The sequence below is a fragment of the Tursiops truncatus genome, chromosome 8 (assembly GCF_011762595.2).
Source record: "Tursiops truncatus isolate mTurTru1 chromosome 8, mTurTru1.mat.Y, whole genome shotgun sequence".
Taxonomy (NCBI): Eukaryota; Metazoa; Chordata; class Mammalia; order Artiodactyla; family Delphinidae; genus Tursiops; species Tursiops truncatus.
Genome location: NC_047041.1, coordinates 100,922,887 through 100,950,209, shown reverse-complemented (window position 1 = coordinate 100,950,209; position 27,323 = coordinate 100,922,887). Strand labels below are relative to the sequence as shown.

Genomic DNA, 27,323 nt, shown 5'->3' with positions numbered 1-27,323 from the left:
ACCCCCCACACCCCCATCCCCCCTACCCCTAACCCACCCCGCCTTCCTTGCTCCGCCCCGCCCAGGAGTTACTCTTCGGGGCCCGCCCCCCCACTTCCTGGCCGGGAGTTGGGCCCGCCCCCGCGCGCCTCCGCCCTCCCACCTTCACCTCCAGTCGCGTCTCCCATTGGCCGGCGCACACCTGCCCGTCCGTCGGGGGGCGGGGCGGAGGGTGGGGCGCGGCGCCCAGGTGAGGGCGGGCAGGCGGCTCCGGAGAAAGGTGACAGCGGGGAGGGCGGGAGGGTGGGGGGAGGACGCGCGGACCGACAGACGGACGGACCGACGGGCAGGCATGCGGGCGGCTCGACTCTAGACTCCGGCCGCAGCCATGGAGCGGCGGTTGCGCGCGTTGGAGCGGCTGGCGCGGGGCGAGGCCGGCGGCGGCCCGGGGCTCGACGGCCTGCTGGATCTGCTTCTGGGGCTGCACCAAGAGCTCAGCAGCGCCCCCCTGCGGCGGGAGCGCAACGTGGCGCAGTTCCTGAGCTGGGGTGAGTGGCCCGGGAGGGACCGTGGGGCGGTTGCCCGAGGGACACCGCGCCAGGAGCCTCTCCCTCCGTGCTCCACGCCCACAGACCCTCCCGCGGGGAGCCGCACTCCCACAGGTTTCTCCCCTTCCCAGACGACCCGCACTGGCCCTGATACATGCCACCAGACCCCGGCCCTCTCAGTCACGTACACACTTTACCCTTATTCAGATTCACACACACACTTGTTCCCACTCCCAGAACCTGGCACGAGTGCACCACACACATCTCACTCACACACACAGAAACTTGGCCCCAGGGGTAGACCCCAGACACATGTACACAGTACACGCTCCACACGGAGTCATCTCATGACCTGTGAGAACACAGCCTCTCACACGGAGACCCCTGTGCATGTGACCCACTGACAAACATGCTTTCTCTGGCTCCCACATTCCACAGACACACTGAGACACGTGCAGCTCCTGGAGAGACCCAAGGAACCCTGCCGACCCCCGCACCCACACTGGATCTGATACGCACTTGTCTCCTTCCGCTCACAGATCCATAGGTAGTGCACACTTGCAGGCATCCCCTGCCCACCGCACCCCACACTGCCATTTCCCTGCACACCAGACCACCCAAGACGACACAGGAACCAACCTCAGACCCTCTGTGCGCAAGCGGCTGCCCAGGCCTCCTGAGGGCTGCTCCCCAGGGCTGGGGCAGGGGGCTGGTTGGAGGTGGGTCTGCACCCCTTCCTGGCATTGACTCATCTGAGTCACTGGGAGTGGCTGGCCTGGGATGACCCTGAATCCAGTGTGGGCACTGGTGCCACCCCAAGGGCTCCCTGGTCACGCCTGTCCAGGCCATGGGGGAAGGACAGGGGGGCCTGGCTTGGAGGGCGGGGTGAGGCGAGTGTTTGCCCAGTGGGCGACTAGCATTCCTGGCACTCCTGAGATCTGGGCCAGCACGAGGCCCAACCTGGCACGGTTAGGGGCCTGTGAGACATGCCAGTGAGTTGGGCCCAGTGCCAGCCCTTTCCTCTAGCGTGAGGGCAGTCAGAGGGCCCCTGCCTCTGCTGCCCACCTGTCTCCCCGGTACTCCTGCACCTTATGTGTGTGTGTCTATGTTGTCATCACCCCCTGTGATTCCCACACACACGTGTGCTCCTCCCTGCCTGCCTCTGGCACCTCTGCCCTGGACCCCAGCGTGGGGGCCTGTCTGTTGACATCTCCCCAGGTAACTCACAGAGCGGTGACTCACTCTGCTCCTGCCTCAACTTGTCCCTGCTCCTGCCCAGAGCCCCCGTCCGTGCAGCACGGCAAGGGGACTGGGCAGCCTGTCCTGGGGGCCTGGGTCCTCCTGGCTGTAGGCCCCAGGCTTTGGCCCCTGTCTGGCTGGTGGGTAGCCACCCTCACCTCGGGTTCCCCCTTGCAGACCTGCAGCTGCTCCTCCCCAGCTGCACACATGGACCCAGGAAAAAGACAATTAATTTCTGTAATGAGGTTTCCACACCACCCATGCTGGGGGGGTTCTGCCTGATAAACCTGCGGAGCAGCTCTCTGTCCCAACCACAGACCTGCCCAGCTGGCAGGGAGTTTACCTGCTGGCAGGGGGAAACTGAGGCAAGGAGCCAGACTGTAGCTGCCCCCAACCCCTGCTGCGCCCCCTCACCTCCCTAAGTTTCCAGGCCCCAGTTCCCTCCCACAGGCCTGGGGCTCCTCCAGGCCTAGAAGGGCCGGGGAGTGGCTGGACATGTCCCTCCTGGGAGTGTCAGGGACTCTAAGGAGGAGGTTCGTGGCCCGATGCAGGTCCAGAGAGCGAGGCAGGGCTCAGAGTCGTAGGGCTGGTCAGGCCTGGAGGAGATCCTGAGCACTCACACCCTCAGGTGCCAGCGTCGGGCGCCAGGGGAAGGTGTTTTGGCCCGTTTTTGAGTCTTGTGAGAACCTGGGCAGACCTCACTGTGCCTCCGGCCTGAGGAGGCCCCACACGGGGAGCACAGAGCCTGCCCGCCCAGAGCCCCGTAGAACCATGCCCTACCTGTCCTCCGGGGCCGCCCCAGGCCTCACTCCAGCCAGGTACCTCTGTGCCTACAGAGGGACCCACAGCTCCTCAGTGGCAGAGAAGCCTCTCTGGGGACAAGGAATGTTGCTGGTCCAGTTTCCCAAGACAGGCCCTGGCCTGGTCCTGCTAAAGGGCCAAGAACTGTGAGCTGGGGGTGGGAATGGTATCCCCATCATTCCAGGGTGACCTGGCCAGCCATGGTCAGCCCCCAGGCTGGGGAGAACTACAAATCCCATCAGCCCCTGGGATAGAGGCCACCTGGAATCTGGGGACAGGGGTCCAGGGAACCATGGATTCCGGGGGGCCAGGTAGTCAGCCAAGCCAGGACCCCACCTTCCACGCTTCCTGATCGTGGCTGAATGGGCTGCAGCTCCTGTCAACCCCTTGGCCACAGGCCATCCCTGGGGAGGTCATCCCTGCCCTGGCCTTGTGGGAGCTGCAGGTGAGAGAGAGCCTCCCTGCAGGCTCTCTGAGCCCCACTTTGTGTGCCCTCAGTCAGTCCCTTCATAGCAAAGGTGAAAGAGCTGCAGCTGCAGAGAGATGACTTTGAGATCTTGAAGGTGATCGGCCGAGGGGCCTTCGGGGAGGTGAGCAAAGGGCCTTGGGGTAGTGGGTAGGAGGGCGTTTGCACCCAGGCTGGACTGACCCCAGTGCTCTCTGTGGCCTCAGGTCGCTGTGGTGAGGCAGAGGGACAGTGGCCAGATTTTTGCCATGAAAATGCTGCACAAGTGGGAGATGCTGAAGAGGGCCGAGGTCAGTGTCGCGTCTGGGGGAACTCTGGGTGGCTACAGGCCTCCGAGACCTGCAGGGGAAGTGGCCGGGCATGGCTGCTGAACAGGAAGAGGAGCCATCCCAGCAGCGCGTATTCTTCCTATCCCTTCCACACAATAAGCCTTTCTTAGAACAAGCAGAATTGTTCCCATTTTCTTCCTTTTTTTTTTTTATTTGCCTGCGTTGGGTCTTCATTGCTGCGCGTGGGCTTTCTCTGGTTGCGGCGAACAGGGGCTACTCCTCGTTGCAGTACGCAGGCTTCTCGTTGCGGTGACTTCTCTTGTGTGGAGCATGGGCTCTAGGCATGTGGGCTTCAGTAGCTGTGGCTCGCGGGCTCCAGAGCGCAGGCTCAGTAGTTGTGACGCATGAGCTTAGTCGCTCCACGGCATGTGGGATCTTCCCGGACCGGGCTCGAACCCGTATGCCTTGCATAAGCAGGCGGATTCTTAGCCACTGCGCCACCAGGGAAGTCCCCCCATTTTCTTTATGATAACACTGAGGCCCAGAGCCATAAAGCACAGGCTCAGGCTCACACAGGTGACCTTGATCCACATTCCTAGACTTAACTGACTCTTTCTCCATCCCCTGAGCTGGCAAGGTGGGGTTCCTGGGCTCCGATCCCACCCTCCTCCCTTACCCGCTGTGCCCCAAAACTGTTGCAGACGGCCTGTTTCCGGGAGGAGCGGGACGTTCTGGTGAAGGGGGACAGCCGCTGGGTGACCGCTCTGCATTACGCCTTCCAGGATGAGGAGTACCTGGTGAGGATGCTCAGCAAAGCTGGAGGGGGGTTACCTAGGGACAAAGGAGAAGGCTTTTGGGGCCAGAAGCACTGATCCAGGAAGAGAGAGACCCTCCTACTGGGACGAAAAGGCTTCCACTCCCCACCAGCTCAGGCCTAGAGCCTCCTGCCTGAGGTTTGGCTGGGAGCTGGCTGCCCCAGAGCTTCTGGGAGACACAGCCTTGCCTTCCCAGAACCCTGTGGAACCCCTGTGAGGCAGGTGGGAGATGGGTCCCTGGGGCAGGTGCCCCCCCGCCATCTGATTCTTGCCCCCTGCCCACCACCTTCTAGTACCTGGTGATGGACTACTACGCTGGGGGGGACCTCCTCACTCTGCTGAGCCGCTTTGAGGACCGTCTCCCGCCTGAGCTGGCCCAGTTCTACCTGGCCGAGATGGTGCTGGCCATCCACTCGCTGCATCAGCTGGGCTACGTCCACAGGTGGGGTCCCCAAAGCCCCTGCTGCACTTTCAGTCCCTGTTGACAGCTCTGGGGGCAGCTGACCCATAAGTGCCAAGCGCTGTGCTGGGTGCTTCATATGCACAGAACCTTTGAATTCTCACACCCAAAACCTTGTGTGATGGGAGCTGCTATCATTCCATTTTCCAGATGAGGTAGTCAGGGCTTAGCACAGGTAAGCACCTGGCTCACGGTGACTCAGCCAATGGGTGGCCGAGCCGTGGGTTGCACTGGGGGAGTCTGACTCCTGTGTCCCCCATGGTACGCTCAGCTGCCTCCAAGGGTCGTCCTATGGGTCCCTCTCCCCAACTTAACCAGCTTCCTTCTTGGGAGCCAGGAGGCCTGGCCACCATCCTTGCCCCCCACACACGTGGGCACACTGCTCACATGTGGATGCAGGAACACGTGTGAGCATACACACACTCGCACACCCAGGCATGTGCCTAAAGGCACATCCACATGCACAGATCAAGCCCCTCACTCTCCCTGTCCTCCCCCAGGGACGTCAAGCCAGACAATGTCCTGCTGGACATGAATGGGCACATCCGCTTGGCCGACTTTGGCTCCTGCCTACGGCTCAACAACAGTGGCATGGTAAGGGACCCCGCCCTAGATGGGGACAGAGGAGAACCTGGCTGGGAGAACTCCCAGGAGAGCAGGAGTCACCAGGCCTAGTGCAGGTGGCATCAGACTCCCAGGGGAAGGAGGGGCTAGGCCTGGGGCCCAGGTGTGGGCACCATGCCAGCCAAGCCCTAGGGAGTTGGGGTGCTAGGCCCAGACCCAAGGCCGTGGTGAGGGGCCGAGCCTGAGGCCATGGTCATGGCGTCATTAACACCACCACCCACAGGTGGATTCGTCGGTGGCAGTGGGGACGCCCGACTACATCTCCCCTGAGATCCTGCAGGCCATGGAGGAGGGCAGGGGCCACTACGGCCCACAGTGTGACTGGTGGTCCCTGGGGGTCTGTGCCTACGAGCTGCTCTTTGGGGAGACGCCCTTCTACGCGGAATCCCTGGTGGAAACCTACGGCAAGATCATGAACCATGAGGTCTGGCCACCAGGCCCTGGGGTTCTGGGAAGGCAGCGGGACTCCTGAGTCTGCGAGGTTGGAGATGCCCGGAGGCAAGGGTGGGATTCTGGATACTCACCTGCACCCCTCCCCCGGGCCTGCAGGACCACCTGCAGTTCCCCCCAGATGTGCCCGATGTGCCGGCCAGTGCCCAAGACCTGATCCGCCAGCTGCTGTGCCGCCAGGAGGAGCGTCTGGGCCACGGAGGGTTGGACGACTTCCGGAACCACCCCTTCTTCGAAGGCATAGACTGGGAGCGGCTGGCGACTAGCACTGCCCCCTACATCCCCGAGCTTCGCGGGCCCGTGGACACCTCCAACTTCGACGTGGATGACGACACCCTCAACCATCCGGTGAGTGGAGGGGCCCACAGCAGTGGGGAAACTGCCTTGAATCTCAGTGGCTGTGGGACCCTCCCCCGCACCGCGAAGTTTCCCAAAGCAGTTGGTGGGCTGGGGATGAGGCCTTCAGACCCCAGAGACTCGTGGGAGTTATGGTTCACCTGGGCTGGTTCACCTGCACTAAGGTGGGTTGTGCCAAGTGAAGGTCCTTTGACCACAAGTGTCATCCTGTTAATCAGAAATCATGTAAGAAAGAAAACTCCCAGCAGCACCTGGGAGGCCGGAACCTCAAAGACTTATGGGAGTTGTAGTTTTTTGCAGGTGGGGGGGCTGTGTTATCCCTCTAGGTTCCCACCTGAGCAGGAGGAGGTCGGCAGTCAGTCCCAGGGGGTCTCCTGGGTCTCGAGCCTCCGCCTGGAGCTGTACCTGTTACAGGTACAGAGCTGTACCTTTCCTTCTCCTCCTTCTGCAGGGGACCCTGCCGCCACCCTCCCACGGGACCTTCTTAGGCCACCACCTGCCATTTGTGGGTTTCACCTACACCTCAGGCAGGTGAGTCTAGTCCTCACACACCTTGTGGGAAGCTGGGGTCTGCTGGCCTGGAGAACACCAGGAGCGTAGCCCATCAGGACCCTGGGAAAGTAACCAAGTGGCCCACCTGGTATCCGCATGAGACAGGTGCTCGGGAAGTGTGCTCGAGCCCTCAGCCGGACAGTCCCCCATGCCCTCAAGGTCCTGGTGGGGCTATGCCTCCTATGGGTCCTGCCCCAGCATCTGGCCCTCACAGGACCCTCCACGGCTGGCTGGGCGAGTACTGGACTTGGAGCCAGAGGCCTAGGACCACTCCCCGAGCCTCACTTTGTACCCCTATAAAATGGGCAGGATGCTCTCAGCCCAGTTCCATTTGTGGGGCTGGTCTGAGACTGCAGCGAGGTCCTGGGGGAGTGGGAGTTGCAACGTGTAAGCAGATGCGGATGCATCTGGCCCTCACTCGTAGAGCGCTCACTGTGTGCTGGGCGTGGGGTCCCCTGGGCCCTTATCACTGAGTCCTCTTGACCGCCCTTGGAAGAGCCCCTAGCATCACCTGCATTTTCCTGTGAGAAAACTGAGATTCTGATATGTTCAAGGTCACACAGCTTGTAAGGGCCAGGGCTGGGGCTTGAACCAGGGCCCGGGGACCCTGGAACCACTGCTCTGGGCTGCTGCCCACACTAACAGCCTGGAGCCTCCTAAGGGCAGGGTCTGGTCTTGATTGTTTTTATTCCCAGCACAGAGCCCAGACTTGGGTACAGAGCTGGTGCATAGCGGGTGTTTCTTAGGTGAATGAATGTTTGGATGCAGAAAAGTGGAGGAGGCTGGGGGGTGGTTCTCTGCCAACTGTTGCCCTGCTCTCCCCAGTCTGGGCCCTGAGAGCACTTCTGAGCAGTTGGCTGCCCTGGAGCGGAAGCTCCGCTGTTTGGAGCAGGAGAAGGTGGAGCTGAGCCGGAAGCTCCAAGGTACGGGGGAGCCGGCTGGGCTGGGCAGGGTGGGTCTGCCCCGGGGGCTGCCGCTGCAGAACGAGCTCCTCACCTGCGGGTGCCCCCCAACACAGAGGCTCTGCCGACCCCCTCAGACCCTCGGGAACTGGAGCAGCTACGGAAGGAAGTGCAGACTCTGCAGGACAGGCTGTCAGGTACCCCCCAGCACCCCGTCTCTTTCCCCTCTACCCTCACCTTGGGGGCCGAGCTATTTTCCCAGCACACCGGAGTCCAACCTGGGTTCCAGTCCTGCCCCTGCTCTGTACGTACGTGCTGTGTGATCTTAGGGAAGTATCTTAAACTCTCTTGAGTCTGCATGTAGAAAATGGGCCAGGCTGGGGTGAGGGTTCCGTGAGATACTGCACATAGAGTTCCTGGCTGAGGCTGGGCTCTCAGCATGTGCGGGTCTCAGTGACAATTCCCGGCAGAGACGCTGAGGGACAGCAAGGTGGACGGACGCCCGGCTGGTAGCCCAGGCCAGGACAGTGACGTGCAGCAGGAGAGAGACCAGCTCCTCCAGGTAGGGCTTGGGGAGGTGGCTGAGTGGCCCGGAGTTCGAGGCTAAGGAGGTCTGTGCACTGACTCCAGGCCTTGCCCTCCCCACCGCCACCTGGACCCCAGGAGCTGGTCGAGGTGCGGGCGGGGCTGCGGGCGCAGGAGCAGGAGCTGTGCAGGGCCCAGGGGTGGCAGGAGGAGCTGCTCCGGAAGCTGCAGGAGGCCCAGGAGAGAGAGGTGGCCATGGCCAGCGAGACCCAGGCCCTGAGCTCCCAGCTGGAGGAAGCCTGGGATGCCCAGAGGGAGGTGAGTGATGGGGGGCGGGCACAGCAACAGGGCCCTGCCCCCAGGACCCCTGGTGTGGCTGGAGGAAGGCTGGGGAGCTCGGTTCGGGGTGCCGGGAACACCAAGTGCCTTTGCACCCCCTCTGTGGCTGGCCGAGACCTGAGCGAGGGAACAGGTAGGGTGGGCAAGGGTCCAACGCCTCCACCCCTGCTGCAGTCGGCAGAGCCTGAGAGTCTGGAGCAAGGCCAAGAGTTGGGGTGGACGGGGACTTCCCTGGCGGTCCAGTGGTTAAGACTCCGCGCTTCCACTGCAGGGGGCGCGGGTTTGATCCCTGGTCGGGGAACTAAGAGCCCACATGCCGCGAGGAGCGGCCAAAAATAAAAAAAAAGAGTTGGGGTGGACAAGGTCAGCACTGACTGCCTCTGCTCCCATCCCAGCTGCAGGCCCAGGTGGCCGCCCTGAGCCAGGAGGTGATGCAGCTGCAGAGACGGCAGGAGCGAAGCCTGGAGAAGGAGCCTCCCCAGATCAAGGTGGTGCCTTCCCCCCCACCAAGCGGTACTTCTCTTGGCCTGGCCCCACTCAGGGTCCTCAGGGCAAGGCCCCAGGGGTAGGGTGGGCCATGGCTTCTCAGGCCCCTGCCCTGACCCCTCTCCATGCCCTGCAGACCATCCACACTGCCTCTGAGACCAACGGCACAGGATTGCCTGAGGGCAGCAGGCCTCAGGAAGCACAGCTGAGGCAGGAGGTGGCTGCCCTGCGTGTGCAGCTGGAGCAGGCCCGCGGCCACGGGTGAGCTGGGCAGCCGGGGCAGGGGACAGGGCGAGGGCCCGAGCTGGGAGTCACGGAGTCGTCCTCCTCGCCCGCAGGCCGCGTGGGAAGGAGGAGGCTCTGTGCCGGCTACAGGAGGAGAACCAGCAGCTGAGCCGGGAGCAGCAGCGGGTGAGCAGGGCGGGCAGAGGGCCGGAGAGACAGGCAGGAGGTGGGACAGAGGCGGGGAGCCGGCAGGCCGGGTGGGCAGAGCTGCCAGGGCTGCGGGCCAGCCATAGTGGGTGAGCGAGGGTGGACACAGGTGGGCCTCAGGGGCACTGGGGCCCCTGGGGGCTGAGCCCTCCTTCCTACCGGGCCCCTAGCTGGTGGAGGAGCTGGAACGGGAGCAGCAGAGCAAGCAGAGACTGGAGGGCGCGCAGCGGGAGACGGAGAGCAACTGGGAGGCCCAGATTGCCGACATCCTCAGCTGGTGGGTGCCCCGGGGCTGAGGGCGGGGGCTGGGCCCAGGCTGGGCTGAGGGCGCAGCCCCTGACCCTGAGCCCCCTTCCCAATCAGGGTGAATGATGAGAAGGTGTCAAGAGGCTACCTGCAGGCGCTGGCCACCAAGATGGCCGAGGAGCTGGAGTCCTTGCGGAACGTGGGCACCCAGACTCTCCCTGCCCGGCCACTGGTGAGCCCCAGGGACACCCAGGGGGAGGGGTGCCAGGAGCCGCACTCCACGGGTAGGGACGCTAGCTCACAGAAGATCAGGGACTTGCCTAAACTCACACTGGGTCAGGGGCAGAGCTGGGGCTTTGAGCCTGGCCAGGTGGTGTGGTGGGAGAGGGCCGCTGAGGTAGCCAGGCCCTCGGGGCATCTCACGTTGATTCCCCCTGGCCACCAGGATCACCAGTGGAAGGCACGGCGGCTGCAGAAGATGGAGGCGTCGGCCAGGCTGGAGCTGCAGTCAGCACTGGAGGCCGAGATACGGGCCAAGCAGGGCCTGCAGGAGCGGCTGACGCAGGTGCAGGAGGCCCAGCTGCGGGCTGAGAGGTGAGACCACGGGCAGGCACTGCGAGGGGCCCAGGACCCACGCGGAGGCCTGTGGCGAGCTCTTGCCTGGTTCTCCCCAGCCGTCTGCAGGAGGTCGAGAGGCACAACCAGGGCCTGCAGCAGGAGCTGGCTACCCTCCGGGAGGAGCTACGGGCCCGTGGGCCGGGGGGTGAGTGGCCGTCTGCATGCCTTGTCCTAGAGCAAGTCCTCTGCTCCAGGTCACCAAGGGAGTCCCACGACAGCCTGGCCGGGCTGTGGAGACAAGAGTTTGTTCCAGACTCTGCTGCCTAACCCACTATCTGTTAGCTAGCACTTACTGAGCACCTGCTGTATGCCAGCCCCCCGACACTTCCCGGCCTGTGGTCATTTCCCCATTTTACTGAGGTGGAAACTGAGGACCCCGCCCTGGCCCCTGGTTTCCTCAGTGACAAGTGTTAGGGTGGAGTCCTGGTCCCAGTGACCCATGCCCTCTGTTTGCAGACACCAAGCCCTCAAACTCCCTGATTCCCTTCCTGTCCTTCCGGAGCTCAGAGGTAAGAACGGTTGCGGGGCTGGCTGGGGCAGAGTCCCAGGGGAGGACACAGGGACCTTGACTCTGCCCCCATCCCATTCCCCAGAAGGATTCCACCAAGGACCCCGGTGTCTCAGGAGAGGCCCTGAAGCCTGGGCTGGAGCCCGAGCTGAGGCCAGAGGGCCGCCGCAGCCTGCGCCTGGGGGTGAGGACCGACAGGAGACCCGCAGTTGGGGGGCCTGGGCCCCACCCTCTGCCTGTGCATGGCTCACCTGTTTGCTCGCCCTCCCCTGCAGGGTGTGTTCCCCAGAACGCCTGCTGCTACCACACCCCCTGCAGAAGGTCCTCCTGCAAAGGTCAGTGCCCGGCGGGGCGGAGCGGGGGCACCAAGCCATTCTGCCAGGTTTCCAAGGACCCGCTTGGGTTCCCCCCACGTGCGTTCTGGCTGGCAGACTGCAGTGGGGCTGGCGGTGGTGGCAATGAGTTTGTTTTTTTTTTTACATCTTTATTAGAGTATGATTGCTTTACAATGGTGTGTTAGTTTCTGCTTTATAACAAAGTGAATCAGTTATACATATACATATGTTCCCATATCTCTTCCCTCTTGCGTCTCCCTCCCTCCCACCCTCCCTATCCCACCCCTCCAGGTGGTCACAAAGCTCCGAGCTGATCTCCCTGTGCTATGCGGCTGCTTCCCACTAGCTATCTACCTTACATTTGGTTGTGTATATATAATGTCCATGCCACTCTCTCACTTTGTCACAGCTTACCCTTCCCCCTCCCCATATCCTCAAGTCCATTCTCTAGTAGGTCTGTGTCTTTATTCCTGTCTTACCCCTAGGTTCTTCATGACATTTTTTTTTCTTAAATTCCATATATATGTGTTAGCATACGGTATTTGTTTTTCTCTTTCTGACTTACTTCACTCTGTATGACAGACTCTAGGTCTATCCACCTCATTACTAATAGCTCAATTTCGTTTCTTATTATGGTTGAGTAATATTCCATTGTATATATGTGCCACATCTTCTTTATCCATTCATCTGATGATGGACACTTAGGTTGTTTCCATCTCCGGGCTATTGTAAATAGAGCTGCAATGAACATTTTGGTACATGACTCTCTTTGAATTATGGTTTTCTCAGGCTATATGCCCAGTAGTGGGATTGCTGGGTCGTATGGTAGTTCTGTTTGTAGTTTTTTAAGGAACCTCCATACTGTTTTCCACAGTGGCTGTATCAATTTAGATTCCCACCAACAGTGCAAGAGGGTTCCCTTTTCTCCACACCCTCTCCAGCATTTATTGTTTCTAGATTTTTTGATGATGGCCATTCTGACTGGTGTGAGATGATATCTCATTGTAGTTTTGATTTGCATTTCTCTGATGATTAATGATGTTGAGCATTCTTTCATGTGTTTGTTGGCAGTCTGTATATCTTCTTTGGAGAAATGTCTATTTAGGTCTTCTATCAAACTCTTAGAGGAAAACATAGGCAGAACACTCTATGACATAAATCACAGCAAGATCCTTTCTGACCCACCTCCTAGAGAAACGGAAATAAAAACAAAAATAAACAAATAGGACCTGATGAAGCTTAAAAGCTTTTGCACAGCAAAGGAAACCATAAACAAGACCAAAAGACAACCCTCAGAATGGGAGAAAATATTTGCAAATGAAGCAACTGACAGAGGATTAATCTCCAAAATTTATAAGCAGCTCATGCAGCTCAATAACAAAAAAACAAACAACCCAATCCAAACATGGGCAATGAGTTTTGAGTACGACCACAGGCTCGCTGGGGCTCAGAGTTCACACTGCCACCTGGCCCAAATGCACTGGTCTTGCACGAACCTCAGGGTGGCCGGGTTGGTGACGGTGGCAGGGGCGCGGGGCGGTGCGAGGCCCTCGGAGGCCAGGATCAGGCATGGGTAATGTGCGTGTCCCCCTCCCCAGCCTGGCTCACACACGCTGCGCCCCCGGAGCTTCCCATCCCCCACCAAGTGTCTCCGCTGCACCTCGCTGATGCTGGGCCTGGGCCGCCAGGGCCTGGGCTGTGACGGTGAGACCCTCACCCACTTCACCCCCCTGCACACCAGCCTCCCACGCGCCCGCCACAGCCCCTAGGTGGAGGGAACGGAAGTGGCCCCAAGCCTGCCACACCCGGGCAGTTTCAGCCCAGGCCACTGGCGCCTCCCGGTCAGCATTCCCCACTGCTCCGCTTCCTTTCTCTTTTCTCATTTTACGGGGAATCCGTGCCAGGCCGAGGGGAGCTGGGGCTGGGAGTGCCCAGGGTCCTGGGTCCGGGCTGTCCGCACCCCACCTCACACCACCCGTCGGCTCCCGCTTTCCCCACAGCTTGCGGCTACTTCTGTCACTCGACTTGTGCCCCACAGGCCCCACCCTGCCCCGTGCCCCCTGACCTCCTCCACACGGCCCTGGGAGTGCACCCTGAAACGGGCACGGGCACCGCCTACGAGGGCTTCTTGTCGGTGAGCCCGCGCTGGGGGAGGAGGAAGACGGGCGTGGGTGGCTGGGCCCTGGCAGGCCCTCCCACGCCTGCTCTCCCGCAGGTGCCACGGCCCTCGGGCGTCCGGCGGGGCTGGCAGCGAGTGTTTGCCGCCCTCAGTGACTCGCGCCTGCTGCTGTTTGATGCCCCAGACCCGAGGCTCAGCCCGGCCAGCGGGGCCCTCCTGCAGGCACTGGATCTGAGGTGGGTGCCAGGTGGTAGTTTGGGGCAGGGGATGTGTGGGTCAAGGGGGCAGCCGGGGCCGTGCGACCACTGACCTGCTCCATGAACCTCCCAGGGACCCCCAGTTCTCGGCCACGCCTGTCCTGGCCTTGGATGTTATCCACGCCCAATCCAGGGACCTGCCCCGCATCTTTAGGGTGAGTTCGGGGTGGCGGGGGAGGGTGATGGACCAGACCCCTGTCTGCCTCTGTGCTGTCCCCACTGCAGCCACTTTTCTCCATCTCCATGGCTGCCCCCTTCCTCTCGCCCCCTCGCCTCCACATGGATGGCTACAGTGGCTTCCGCTCTGGTCCGTGTAGCTACACTTCATCCTGCAGTGCAGTTTTCCATATATGAAGCTGGTTGTGTCCTGCCGCGTTTAGGACGCTTCTGCGGCTTCCCATCGCCCTCAGCGTGCTCCTAACCGTAGCCTTGAGGCCCCACATCTCTGACCCTACCAGCTCCCTGCCCCTCCCCCACCTCAAGCACTCCGGGTCACTCCACTCATCCCCCAGGCTCCGGCAGAAATGTGTCTTCCTCTGGGAAGTCGTCTTTCACTGCTTAGCCTGGGTGAGGGGGCCCCACCCTGTGGTCTCACGATGCCCCATCCTTCCCCTCCGATGGCACTGGTCCCACGGCTCTGGAGGAGTCGTCCCCATGCTTGTCTGACCAGCCCACCTGGCTTATCACCTGCTGCAAGACAGCACCTAGCACTGCCCCGGGCAAGCCGAGGCCAGTGCTAATAAGCATCAGCCCCTGGAGGAAGGATGGCTGGCTCTTGGCCCTCTGCCCCCCAGCCTGGGTCCCCGCCCGCAGGTGACGGCCTCCCAGCTGACGGTGCCGCCCGCCACGTGCACCGTGCTGCTGTTGGCGGAGAGCGAGGGTGAGCGGGAACGCTGGCTGCAGGTGCTGGGCGAGCTGCAGCAGCTGCTGCTGGACGCACGGCCCAGGCCCCGGCCGGTGTACACGCTCAAGGAGGCCTACGACAACGGGCTGCCGCTGCTGTCCCACGCGCTCTGTGCCGCCATCATCGGTGAGCCTCACGCAGAGGGGGCGTCGCCCAGGCAGGCTCGGGGGAGGAGTCCCGGGCTGCCACGGTCACTAGGGCCGCTGGCACTGCCCGGTCCCTGCAGCCCTGAGCTGTGGACTCTCCTGCACGTGTCCTCCTCGCCTCTCCTCTGGGCACAGCTGTGTGATGAGGGACCTGGGCCGAGGGTTGGGAGCCTGGCTTCTGCCACTCCATTTCTCTGCGCCCTCCTTTCTGCTTTTTCTAAAAGAATCTCAAGTGAGCGAAAAGAGCAGAGGCTTTAGGAAGAGATAAAGGAGGGTTCTGCTCCTGACCCTTACCAGCAGCCAGGTGACCATGGGGGAGCCTCACACTGTCTCCTTTGGGGCTGCTGTGTTCAGCCAGGAGCCTGGTGCACCGTGGGGCCTCCGTATCGGACAGCTGGGGAACAGGAGAGGAGCCTCCCTGGCCTCCCCCGGCAGCCAGGCCCCGAAGCGGCCCTGCCCCGGCGGGCTGGGACCTCTCCCTGCAACCCCTCAGGACGGGGGCTACAGAAGCCACTGCCCGCGTCCTCCAGGTCCCCTGTGTCAGTCTGGAGCCGGGGGACGAGGGCATTTGTCGAGCAGGGATTGCTGTGAGCTTAACACTCACCCTGCACTGCTTCATCTCTCCACAGCCTCACAGCAGCTGTGTGAGAAAGGTTAACCACTACTATTCCCGTTTTACATAAGGGGAAACCAAGGCTCCGAGAGGTGACATGACTTACCCCAAATCCCACAGCTCAGGGTGGGGGGCCTCTCACCCTGACTCCTGTCCCCGTGGCCCTTCCCTATTAGAGCCAGTCCAGACTCTGGGACAGAAGGGTCCAGTGATGCAGGGACAGTGTCCTCAGGAGAAACCTAAGCTTAGCAAGGGCAGGCAGCCTGCCCAGTCTTCTGCCTCTGGATGGGCCTTTGGATCCCTGACCCTCTCCCTCCCTCCCTCCACCAGACCAGAAACGGCTTGCTCTGGGCACTGAGGAGGGACTGTTTGTGATCCACCTGCACAGCAACGGTACCTACCAGGCTGGGCCAGGGCGGGCGTGGGTGCGCGTCAGCCCCGGGGGACAGAGGAGGCTCCGCTCCTCACCGACCTGCCGGTGACACTCTCCCTCGCCAACCCCACAGACATCTTCCAGGTGGGTGAGTGCCGGCGGGTGCAGCGGCTGGCCGTGAGCCCCACCGCGGGCCTTCTGGTCGTGCTGTGCGGCCGCGGCCCCAGCGTGCGCCTCTTTGCCCTGGCCGAGCTGGAGAACATGGAGGCATCAGGAGCCAAGATCCCCGAGTCCCGAGGCTGCCAGGCCCTGGCAGCCGGGCGCATCCTGCAGGCCCGCACCCCCGTGCTCTGTGTCGCAGTCAAGCGCCAGGTGCTCTGCTACCAACTGGGTCCAGGCCCGGGGCCCTGGCAGCGCCGCATCCGTGAGCTGCAGGCACCAGCACCTGTGCAGAGCCTGGGGCTGCTGGGTGACCGGCTGTGCGTGGGCGCAGCTGGCGCCTTCACCCTCTACCCGCTGCTCAACGAGGCTGCGCCCTTAGCGCTGGGAGCCGGTCTGGTGCCTGAGGAGCTGCCCCCATCCCGCGGGGGCCTGGGTGAGGCCCTGGGAGCCGTGGAGCTCAGTCTCAGTGAGTTCCTGCTGCTCTTCACCACCGCCGGGGTCTATGTGGACAGCGCCGGCCGCAAGTCTCGCATCCAAGAGCTGCTGTGGCCAGCAGTGCCCACGGGTTGGGGTGAGGCCTTTGGAGGGCCAGGCTGGGTGGGGCCTGACACCTGCGGTGTAGCCCACGCGTTGGAGGAAGACAGGGCCCTGCCCAAACTCCTGAGCTTGGATTCGGAGGCCAGCGTGTGTCCTCCTGCCCGACCACACCCTCGGTGGCTTGCACGGGATCATCTTCCCCTGCCTGAAGTACTCTCCTTTCCGTACCTGGCAAACTCTTAACCGAGTCCAGCCCCAGTGGCAGCTCAGGGCCTAGAGCTGGTAGGCCCTCCAGAGATGACCCCCATGATTGCTGTCACTATCGTTACAGCTTTCACATTCCCTCCCTCCCCCCACGATCGGTCCTTTGCTCCTTCTTGCTGCCCCACCTCTGTTCACACCTCTGCCCTGGCTCTCTGCACCTTCTTTGTGTGGGGGGCCTGGAATTCTTCATCACATCCAGTACCCAGCCCAGGCAAGCGCACCCCAGAGGCTATGAATGTTTGGAGGAATGAATGAATGAATGGACAGGGCAGCGGGGGAGTCTCACATGTCCACAGGTAGCTGGTGTGATGGGCTACAGCCTGGAAGAGAGGGACAGCACTCCTTTTATGAACAATCGCCCGTCTGGGGGTGAGGCCTGTGGGTTGGGACCAGACTGCTGGGGGCCCATTCCCAGCGCTCACTTACCACTGAGTGAGACTTAGCTCTGGGGTTTCCGTTCCCTCATCTTAAGTTAGGGGCAATAATACTACCTGCCCGGAGTTGTTTGAGAATTAAAGGAGGAAAACTGTGCAACATGGTTAGAACTAGGCTGGCGTGGCTAGAGTGAGTGCTCCCTGATCGTTATCTCTAACTTGCTATGGAGGTTGGGTGGGGCAACCGGGAGAGGAAGAAGGACCTTTGGTGGGGCGTGGAAGTTACGGTGCTGTGACAGTACACAGGGTGTTCCCTGTGATAGGGAGGGGGAAACAAGCCCAGAGAGGTGCCTCACTTGCCTGGGGCTGCACAGCACAGTTTCCCACTCTACAGGTTACGCAGCCCCCTACCTGACAGTGCTGAGCGAGAACGCCATCGATGTGTTTGATGTGAGGAAAGCAGAATGGGTCCAGACGGTGCCACTCAAGAAGGTGAGGGCCCGCTCAGATCCCTGGGGCTGGACTGGGGTGTGGTCGGGTAGTATGGCGTGACCTCTGTGCCTGTTGCCTCAGGTGCGACCCCTGAACCCAGAGGGCTCCCTGTTCCTCTTTGGCACCGAGAAGGTCCGCCTGACCTACCTCAGGAACCTGCTGGCAGGTGAGGGAGAGTGGGGGTGGAGGAAGGGGTGTGACCCTGAGCACCAGTTGACTGGCGCCATGGGATCTTGTGAGCACCGCCCAGCTCTCTGCTGCTCCTGCAGATAAGGACGAGTTCGACATCCCCAACCTCACCGACAACAGCCGGCGCCAGCTGTTCCGCACCAAGAGCAAGCGCCGCTTCTTCTTCCGCGTGTCGGAGGAGCAGCTGCAGCAGCAGCGCAGGTGCGCGTGCGTGTTGCGGTGGCTGGGCGGGACCTCCTACTCTTGGGGGCGGGACGAAGCACGAACCTCGCTGTCCCGGAGAGGGCAGGAAGGTGTCACCTTCGCCGCCTCCCTCCCTTCACCCCTTCCCCCTGTAGGGAGATGCTGAAGGACCCTTTTGTGCGCTCCAAGCTCATCTCAACCCCCACCAACTTCAACCACCTGGTGCACGTGGGCCCTGCAGACGGAAGGCCCAGCGCCAGGGACCTGCCCCCGGTGAGTGTGAGTCCTCTGGAGCCAATCCCAAGCCTCCCTGGTGAGGCTGAGCCAATCACCGGCCTCTGCTTACATGGGACCCGGGACCTCAGGGCGTCCAGGCCGTACGCAGTTCATTTGACCTGGTTCCAGCCTTCCACCCTGTCCCCAACAGGCTCCGGAAGAGAAGGGCCAAGGTGCCCGCAGCTCTGGCCTGCAGCGGCCCCACAGCTTCTCCGAGGCCCCGCGGCGCCCAGCTTCCATGGTCAGTGACGGCCTCGCTGGAGACGCGGACCACAGTAAGGACAGCCTCACAGCCTCCACTACCTCTGCATCCCTCCCCTGTGTTTCCATCCCCTTTGGACCCTTCAAACCTGACCCTGGATTTTTGTCCCCTTGCTCATCCTGCTCCTGGAGCAGTGAAGAGGAAGCCTTGGACGTCTCTGTCCAGCGAGTCGGTGTCCTGCCCCCAGGGATCTCTGAGCCCCGTGGCCTCCCTGATACAGGTGAGCCAGTGGGGGCTCTCCCTTTCCCCGTTGAAAGGCAGGCATTTCTGTTTCGTGCTGGGACCTGAGGCCAGAGAACAAGCTGAGCCCATCCCTGCCTTGGATGCTAAGAGATGCTGACTCTCCCCTGTCTCGCCCCTTAGTGGGTCCCAGCAGGGGCCTGGAGGTAGGTCAGCCGAGGTCTGACTGTCTTGGCTCTGACTGTACCAGCAGTGTGGCCCCGGGCGAGGTGCCCAGCCTCCCTGAGCTTGCCTCGCCTGTAAAATGAGGTTATTGTTATGAGACCTGTAGGAGGTACCTGGCACAAGGGGAGAGCACCACAGCAGGGGAGCTCTTGGATTTTTTTTTTTGGCCACGCCACTTGGCTTGCGGGATCTTAGTTCCCCGGCCAGAGATTGAACCCAGGCCCTCAGCAGTGAGAGTGCAGAGTCCTAGCCGCTGGACTGCTAGGGATTTCCTGCTCTAGGAACTCCTGTGGGCGAGAGGTCAGAGGAGGGAGCAGTCCACTCTGGCTGCGGACCAGGAAGATCTAAGGACTTGGGAAGGCTCCCACTCCCCCTCCAGCCACGTCTCCAACTGCCGCCCCCACTGCAGCCACACCAAGCCACTCAGAGCCCTGGGACCACCATGTTCTTTCACACCTCCAAGCCCTCACCCCTGCTGTCTCCCCTGCTTCTCTTGAAATACCCTTTCCTGTCATCCACCTGATTAAGGGCCAGGCCATCTTCAAGGCTCTGCACCACTGTCATCTTCTCCAGAGACCACTTGGCTGCCTGGTCACGTGGTCACTGCCGCCCTCCTCCCTCCACCTCCTAACTGTTGATCCTGCTGTGCTGTGATTTTCATCTGGGTTCCTTGATTGTGGGGGTCAAGTTTGTCTTCTGCTTGGAGTAAAGCCTATTCGTTGATTGAATGTAGAATGGAGTGAATGAACAAAGGGGCTTTGGTTTGGGCTCCAGAGTTCAGTAGGATTTCCTCAGGCTCTTCTCACATACCCCTACCCCACCTCTCATCTGACCTCCTCCGATGGCCCTGCTGCAGCAAGGGATGTGTCCTGGGGAAGCCTCTGGGAGGCACTGACCTGGTGAGGGAAGAGTCCTGCTTCCTCTTTCTTTCTTTTTTTTTTTTTTATAAATTTATTTATTTATTTTTGGCTGCGTTGGGTGTTCGTTGCTGCGTGCGGGCTTTCTCTAGTTGTGGCGAGCGGGGGCTACTCTTCGTTGTGGTGCGCGGGCTTCTCACTGCGGTGGCTTCCCTTGTGGCGGAGCGCGGGCTCTAGGCGTACGGGCTTCAGTAGTTGTGGCGAACGGGCTCAGTAGTTGTGGCTCGCGGGCTCATTAGTTGTGGTGCGCGAGCTTAGTTGCTCCGCGGCATGTAGGATCTTCCCGGACCAGGGCTCGAACCCGTGTCCCCTGCATTGGCAGGCGGAGTTGTAACCACTGTGCCACCAGGGAAGTCTCCTGCCTTCCTCCTTCTACCCTGACTTCCTTCTGTTTCCACTCCAGGTCTCAGAACGGCCCCGGAGCCTCCCCCTGGCCCCTGAATCTGAGAGCTCCCCTTGACACCCTCCGGCGGGGCCCAACCCCCAATCCCAGGACCGAGAGATGCGAGAGAGCAAAGAGCTTGAGGAACGCCATATTCCGGCCGGTCCGGAACGTGTGGAAATTCGGACTCAGGGCAGGCCTGGCCTGGGCAGCCATGGCCTGGGTTGCTAGGACAGGGCCGGGGCGGGATCTGACTCCCAGCCCTCATCCCGCCCTTCACTCTGCTCCCAGCCCCAGCCTGTGCTAGCCATGGGGAATAGGATGGCCCCCTTCTGCCCTGGGGGCCCCTCTGCGCCAGTGTCCAGGGGTGATTTTGCCAAAGCTGTCACTTCCAGGGCCAGGCCCCCGGAGTCTTGTGATCAAGAGTCCAGAAGAGGGACAGAGAGGGGCCGGGTTCCTGGGAGCAGTCTGGGGTCGTGGCTGTGGACTGTCTAGCCCCCAAGGAGGTTGAGTTGGGGCATATCCCAGTCTCTGCTCAGGGTCAGGGCAGGAAAGACAGGCTCTAATCCAGAGGAAGAGGTAGAGAAGGAGGGAGAGGATGTTGGTGAAGGAGGTGAGAGAGGCAAGGGGGAGGAAAGGAAGTGCAAGAGGAGGGGAGAGTGATTGGAAGGAGGTGAAAGCCATCCAGAGGAGAAGGACAGAAGGATAAAGGAGGAGCGATGGAGAAGAGAGAGGCCAGAGGAGGGGGTGGAGGGAGAGGGAGCTAGGAGAGCACAGGCACAGGCGCCTTCTGTCTGGGGGGAGTCGGTGGGGGTGGGAAGAGGGAGGGGCTCTGAGAGCCAACTGACATTGTCATCTAATTTGTCCAGGAGGAAGATAACTCCGAGCCAGGGATGGGATGGGGGGGTATTTATAAGGGCTTCTTGGTGGGAGATGGGCACCCTACGGGTTTCCAGGCACACTCTGGCCCTTCGCAGAAAGGCGGGGGGTCATTTTTCTCAAAGCTTCAACCACCTGTGTATTAGGGGATCATAGGGGCATTTTATTATTGATCACAGTCATTATTATTGTTATTATATTACTATTTTTATTAAACCTCCCCCTACTGATGAGTAGGGAGCAAAATAAATATTTATCTCCTCAAATGCCATATTCCCGGGAGGGATAGACCCTGACACTCTGTGAGGCAGTAAGAAACCAATAAAGACAACTTTGTAAGCTGCTGGCCTCCCCACCTGGATCTGTCTTCCTGGGATTTAGAAAATGGAGGGAGGAGTGGGGGCATCAGAGACAGCTGAAGACCAGGTTGTCTTCATGTATTTTCACAAATCGGATGATGTTCACATGGGGGTAAGTGAGGAGAGTTTAAAAGCGAAGGGACGGGGCTTCCCTGGTGGCACCGTGGTTAAGAATCCACCTGCCAATGCAGGGGACACGGGCTTGAGCCCCGGTCCAGGAAGATACCACATGCCGCGGAGCAACTAAGCCCCTGCGCCACAGCTACTGAGCCTGCGCTCTAGAGCCACAACTACTGAAGCCCAGACACCTAGAGCCCATGCTCCACAACAAGAGAAGCCACCGCAATGAGAAGCCCGCGCACCGCAACGAAGAGTAGCCCCCGCTCGCCACAACTAGAGAAAGCCCGTGTGCAGCAACGAAGACCCAGCTCAGCCTAATAATTAATTAATTAATTTAAAAAAAAAAAGCGAAGGGACGGTTTACAAAAGTGTGGGCAGCATCAGGGGAACCCACCAAGGAGTGGCGGTGCCCTGAGCCGCGGCCGCAGTGAGGAGCTGTTATCACCCCCAGGTCAGCCAGGCAGGAAAAGGCAGGTGTTACCCTGCGGGAGCTATGGCTCTCAGTAGAAGCCCTTGGCCATGGCCAAGCAGGAAGGCAGCCCAGGAAATTAATTCCTCCACCTCACTCTACTCCCTCCCTCCCATCTCCTGCTTCCTTTGGTCCAAACCCAAGCAGCAGCCAGACGCCCCTAGAGCTGAGTTTCTGCAGGTCTAGAGGGCAGCCTTTGGGGTCCAGAGCAGGGTGGAGACGGGAGGAAGTGGATCTGAAGGGCACATCCTGCTGCCCCACCCAGGTGAGACTGCTGAGAGGAGTAGGGGGAGGGGAGGTCTGGGAGGGGTTTCACTTGTTCTAATCTGGGGTGTCCATGACTGGGCAGGACCCAGGCCTTGAGGCTGGGCTGGGTGAGGCAGGAGGATAAGTGCTGGGATCAGGGCAGGCTGTGCCCTAAGGCTTGTGGAGGGCCCTAAAGTTAGGGAAAGGGGCCTGGTTAGAGATACGGATTGGAGGGTGCCCGGGAAATTCCAGGGCCTGGTTAGGAGTGCAGCCTTGATTCCAGTCTAGTTCTGCTATCATGGGCAAGATACCGGACCTCTCTAAGCCTCAGTTTCCCCATCTGTAAGTGGGGATCATAAAATCCATCTCATGGGAGGTTCTTGTGAGACTTTGGCGAGACAATGAGTGTAAAATGCCTTCAGCTCACTCAGGAAATGTTTGCCTATGGAGATGCAGAAGCCCAAAGAGAGGGCCCAGGGCAGGGACACCGAGGCCTCTTGCAAGCTAGGGCCTCCAGCCACCCTCACCAAAGTGGAGAAATGGCTGTTTCCCTGGCACCCCTCAATAATTTAGCCAAAAGATTTTCACAGTTTTACATTAAAAATTTTTTTTTCTCCCGAAGTTTTATGTTGACAAATTTCAAACCTACAGAAAGATTGAAAGAATATGAACACCCTGGGACTCCCCCAGTGGTCCAGTGGTTAAGACTCTGCGCTCCCAATGTAGGGGGCCCGGGTTCAATCCCTGGTCAGGGAACTAGATCCCACATGCCGCAACTAAGAGCCTGCATGCCGCAACTAAAAGACCCCGCGTGCCGCAACTAAGAGCTGGCACAGCCAAATAAATAAATATTAAAAAAAAAAAAAAAGAATATGAACTCCCTACACTCTTCACTTAGATTCACCATTGTTAACATTTTGCTGCTCTTGCTTTACTTCTGTACCCATATAAACGTGTATACATAGCATGTATTTTGCTAACATTTGAAAGTAAGTTGCAGACAATCTGAACCTTGCACCTAAATACTTTGCAGCCGTCTCTTCAGAATAAGGAACCATCATGCCGTACAGCAACTAAGCCCGTGCACCGTAACTACTGAGCCTGCGCTCTAGAGCCCATGAGCCACAACTACTGAGCCCACGTGCTGCAACTACTGAAGCCCACATGCCTAGAGCCCATGATCCTCAACAAGAGAAGCCACTGCAACGAAGAGTAGCACCTGCTTACCGCAACTAGAGAAAGACCGTGTGCAGCAACGAAGACCCAACATAGCCAAAAATAAGTAATTAATAAAATAAATAAATTAAAACAAACAAAAACTAACCACCCCATATTTCGGGGCCCTCTCACCTTCAAAAATAAATAAATAAATAAATAAATTTATTTTTTTAAAAAAAGTATAAGGAACCACCAAGAATTCCCTGGCAGTACATGTCATTTTTTTTTTTTTTGACCTGGCAGGTCCAGTGGTTAGGACTCTGTGCTTTCACTGCCGAAGGCTCAGGTTCAATCCTGGTCGGGGAACTAAGATCCTGCAAGCTGTGCGGCGCGGCCAAAAAAAAAAAAGAAAAGAAAAAAAAGAATAAGGAATCACCAGAAGTCACTATTAGTATCTCAAGAGATTTAATATTTTTTAAATTTATTTATTTTATTTATTTATTTTTGGCTGCGTTGGGTCTTCGTTGCTGCGTGCAGGCTTTCTCTAGTTGCGGCAAGTGGAGGCTACTGTTCGTTGCAGTGCACGTGCTTCTCACTGTGGTGGCTTCTCCTGTTGCGGAGCCGGGCTCTAGGCGCGCGGGCTTCAGCAGTTGCGGCGCACGGGCTCAGTAGTCGTGGCTCGCGGGCTCTAGAGCACAGGCTCAGTAGCTGTGGTGCACGGGTTTAGTTGTTCCACAGCACGTGGGATTTTCCCAGACCAGGGCTCGAACCCATGTCCCCTGCACTGGCAGGCAGATTCTTAACCACTGCGCCACCAGAGAAGCCCTCAAGAGATTTAATATTGATACTCTGTATCAATCTGTTATGGGTTGAATTTTGACCCCTAAAAAATGAGGTCCTATTGCCAAGTACCTCAATATGTGACCTTATTTGGAACTAGAGTCATTGTAGATGTAAGTAGTTAAGATGAGGTCATTAGGGTGGGCCCTAGTCCAATATGACTGGTGTCCTTTAGAAAAGGGGAAATTTGGACGCAGAGACACACACACACAGGGAGAACACTCTGTGATGATGAAGGCAGAGATCAGGGTGATGCTTCTACAAGCCATAGATTTGCCAACAAACCACCAGCAGCTCGGAGAGAAGCCTGGAATAGACTCTGTCACAGCTCTCAGGAGTAACAAATCCTGCTGACATTTTGATCTTGGACTTCCAGCCTCCAGAACTGTGAAATGATACATTTCTGTTTAAGCCACCCAGTTTCTGATATAATTGTGTCAAAAATGTTCTCTGTAGCATTAAAAAAAAAATTGAGCATCCAGTTCTAGATCACATGCTGCATTTGGTTCGTGTGTCTCTTGAATCTCCTTTAATCTACGACAACTTTCTCCTCCCACCTTTCTGGGCCATCTTTCATGATATTAACTTTTTTCGGCCATGCCACACAGCATATGGGAGCCTACTGCCCTGACCAGGGATCGAACCCTCTTCTCCTACAGTGGAAGTGCAGAGTGTAGAATAACCCACAATTTGCATTTGTCCTGATTGTTTCTTCATTAAAGTCAGATTTAATATTTTTGTCAAGATATTATATAGCAGATGCTATTTTAAATTAATTTTAATTACAATAATACACTTTTTTTTTTTGGTAAATTAGAGGCTGAATTCCCATTTGACTCCCTGCCCTCCTCTCATAAAATTATGTCAGTGTTCCGTATATGCCCATACATGTTACTGGCATCAAGAGGGACCAGCCTCCTTGCCTCCATCAGTGGGAATCAAGTTGGAGCCTCAGAACCCTTCCTACCCTTGGCAGGAAGCCCTGCTCTCCGTGCTCTCACACTCATGGCCGGCCCACCACCCTACCCCTGCCTCAAGACCATCAGAACCGGTCCTACTCTTTGTCCCTGTTGCTCAGTTTCACCGCAGGGACTGAAGCCTCTAGGTTCTCCATGGCTCTGGCCATCGCTTTAGCTGATCCCATCTCCACCCTCAGCTCCTGGTAGCTGTTCACCATGCACTCTAGAGCTGATGGTCCATCTTCAGCAAAATCTCCCGTGTCCTCGCCCCCTTCTGCAAATGGTCCTTAACCCTCCTGCTCTGTCAGAAACTTTGCCCTCCCTGGGGTCACTGTTGCTCGCTGCCCCATGTCCCACAGGCTTTCTACACCCCTCCCACCATTGGGCCTGGAGATGGGGTAGGGGTCCTCCCCCATGGCCACTGATAGACACCCTCCTCCCTCCTCCTTTCAAATACTTAGGTTTGGGCTTCCCTGGTGGCGCAGTGTTTGAGAGTCCGCCTGCCGATGCAGGAGACACGGGTTCATGCCCCGGTCCGGGAAGATTCCACATGCCGCGGAGCGGCTGCGCCCGTGAGCCATGGCCGCTGAGCCTGCGCGTCCGGAGCCTGTGCTCCGCAATGGGAGAGGCCACAGCAGTGATAGGCCCATGTACCAAAAAAAAAAAAAAAAGAAAAGAAAAAAACAAAACAAAAACAATAAAACTTAGGTTTGAGCTCAAGTTATTATCTTATACCACCCACTTTGCTTCAGATATCTCCTAACCCATGCATGACTCATTTCTTGATAATTCTAGCTCCTCGCTTGCTGTCACTCTCTCCATCCTATTCCTATTTTAGTTCTTAGAGACTTTGATATACATGTGGATGATCCAGCTGCCAGGCCTCTCAGTTCCTTGAACCCATCTTCTCCCATTGTCTTGCCTTCCATCTCATCCCAGTCACTCACTCCCATAGCTATACTGGAGAGCCGCACTGTCCTATATGGGAGCCACTGGTCACGTGTGGCCACTGAGCACTTGAAATGAGACTAGTCTGGGGACTTCCCTGGTGGTCCAGTGGTTAAGACTCTGCGCTTCCACTGCAGGGGGCACAGGTTCAATCACCGGTCAGGGAACTAAAAAAAAAAAAGAAATGTGACTAGTCTGAATTGACATATGCTGTGAGTATAAAACACATACCAGGGACTTCCCTGGTGGCGCAGTGGTTACGAATCCACCTACCAATGCAGGGGACATGGGTTTGATCCCTGGTCCGGGAAGATCCCACATACCGAGGAGCAATTAAGCCCGTGCACCACAACTACTAAGCCCGCACTCTAGAGCCTGCGAGCCACAACTACTGAAGCCCACGTGCCTAGAGCCCGTGCTCCGCAACAAGTGAAGCCACCACAATAAGAGGCCTGTGCACTGCAATGAAGAGTAGCCCCTGCAGCCAGAGAAAGCCCTGGGCAGTAACGAAGACCCAACGCAGCCAAAACAAATACATACCAGATTTCAAAGACTTAGTGTGGGAAAAAATATGTTATCATTAATAATTTTTATATCGATTACAAGTTGAAATAACGTTTTGGACATATATTATTAAAATTAATCTCACTTGTATCTTTTACTTTTTTAATGTAGCTACTAGAAATTTAAAAATTACATATGCAGCTCACGTTAGGTTTCTACCGGAAGCACTGATCTAAATCTATTTTTTTGGCCGAGCTGCATGGCTTGTGGGATTTTAGTTCCCCAACCAGGGATTGAACCCTGGCCCTCGATAGTGAGAGCGTGGAATCCTAACCACTGGACTGCCACAGAAGTCCCCTAAATCTTTTCACTGCCAATAATGACACCAACCGTCTCCCTATCGTCTCAATCCCAAGCATCCTACTCTCTATCCAACACCCCTATCTTTCCAGCTCTCTTTAGCACCCCAACTCCAATAAACTTTTGACCCCATTGGAACCTACAATCCATTGATTTCCCCACATTTTTGCAGCCCCTCATCCCACTTATGTCCTTACATTCCTCCCTCAAACAGCCTAAATTCCAGTCAATTGTTATAATCACTCCTTTGTATGAATGTATTTGTTCATTTATTCAGCAAACAATTGTTGAACATCAATTATGTGCGGGACACTATTCTAGGCACATGGAACACGTCAGTGAACAAAACAGGCACATTCCCTGTCCTCGTGGAGCTTATATTTTGGTGGTAGGAGAGAAATAATAGACAAATAAGTAAATTATATTAGATGCTGGAATAGTGGTTCTCAACCGGGAGCAATTTTGCCCCCCAGGGACATTTGGCAATGTCCGGAGACATTTCTATTGTCACAACAGGGGGAGGGGCATCTGGAAGGGGTAGAAGCCAGGGAGGCTGCTAACCATCCTACAGGGTACAAAACAGCCCCCAACTACAAAGAATTATCCAGCCCCAAATGTCAACAGTGCCTAGGTTGAGAAACCCTGTTCTAGAAGGTGTTAATGCTTTAGAAAGAA

General features: G+C 58.2%; 1 protein-coding gene and 1 long non-coding RNA gene across 11 annotated transcripts; one reads left to right on the top strand and one right to left on the bottom strand.

The window, feature by feature from the left end:
* The first annotated feature begins 287 nt into the window (after positions 1-287).
* Positions 288-21,028, top strand: CDC42BPG (CDC42 binding protein kinase gamma). 10 transcript variants are annotated; one of them, XR_012333586.1, is made up of 37 exons: positions 288-527; positions 3,066-3,157; positions 3,240-3,323; positions 4,004-4,099; positions 4,411-4,559; positions 5,078-5,171; positions 5,425-5,625; positions 5,751-5,999; positions 6,460-6,539; positions 7,386-7,483; positions 7,579-7,659; positions 7,933-8,024; positions 8,126-8,305; positions 8,722-8,814; positions 8,949-9,073; positions 9,151-9,223; positions 9,415-9,521; positions 9,608-9,722; positions 9,936-10,084; positions 10,165-10,253; positions 10,565-10,617; positions 10,702-10,800; positions 10,892-10,951; positions 12,550-12,655; positions 12,952-13,085; positions 13,167-13,306; positions 13,401-13,482; positions 14,141-14,357; positions 15,321-15,383; positions 15,497-16,096; positions 17,095-17,192; positions 17,274-17,358; positions 17,462-17,582; positions 17,720-17,837; positions 17,970-18,115; positions 18,234-18,322; positions 19,828-19,855. XR_012333586.1 is itself a non-coding variant. In XM_073809126.1 (37 exons), the coding sequence occupies exons 1-37, from the start codon at positions 368-370 to the stop codon at positions 19,882-19,884; spliced, it is 4,650 nt and encodes a 1,549-aa protein (XP_073665227.1). In that variant the 5' UTR covers positions 289-367; the 3' UTR covers positions 19,885-21,028. The 10 variants fall into 10 exon arrangements, 8 of the variants coding, with proteins under 8 accessions (XP_073665231.1, XP_073665227.1, XP_073665228.1 ...); XR_012333585.1 differs by having other exon boundaries at positions 289-527; positions 18,237-18,322; positions 19,828-19,882; XM_073809126.1 differs by having other exon boundaries at positions 289-527; positions 10,705-10,800; positions 17,992-18,115; positions 19,828-21,028.
* On the bottom strand, positions 11,447-15,502 carry LOC141279407 (uncharacterized). The gene is made up of 2 exons (XR_012333588.1): positions 15,392-15,502; positions 11,447-12,139 (listed from the first exon to the last, which is right to left on the bottom strand). It is a non-coding gene; the product is annotated as an uncharacterized lncRNA (long non-coding RNA).
* Positions 21,029-27,323: the final 6,295 nt, after the last annotated feature.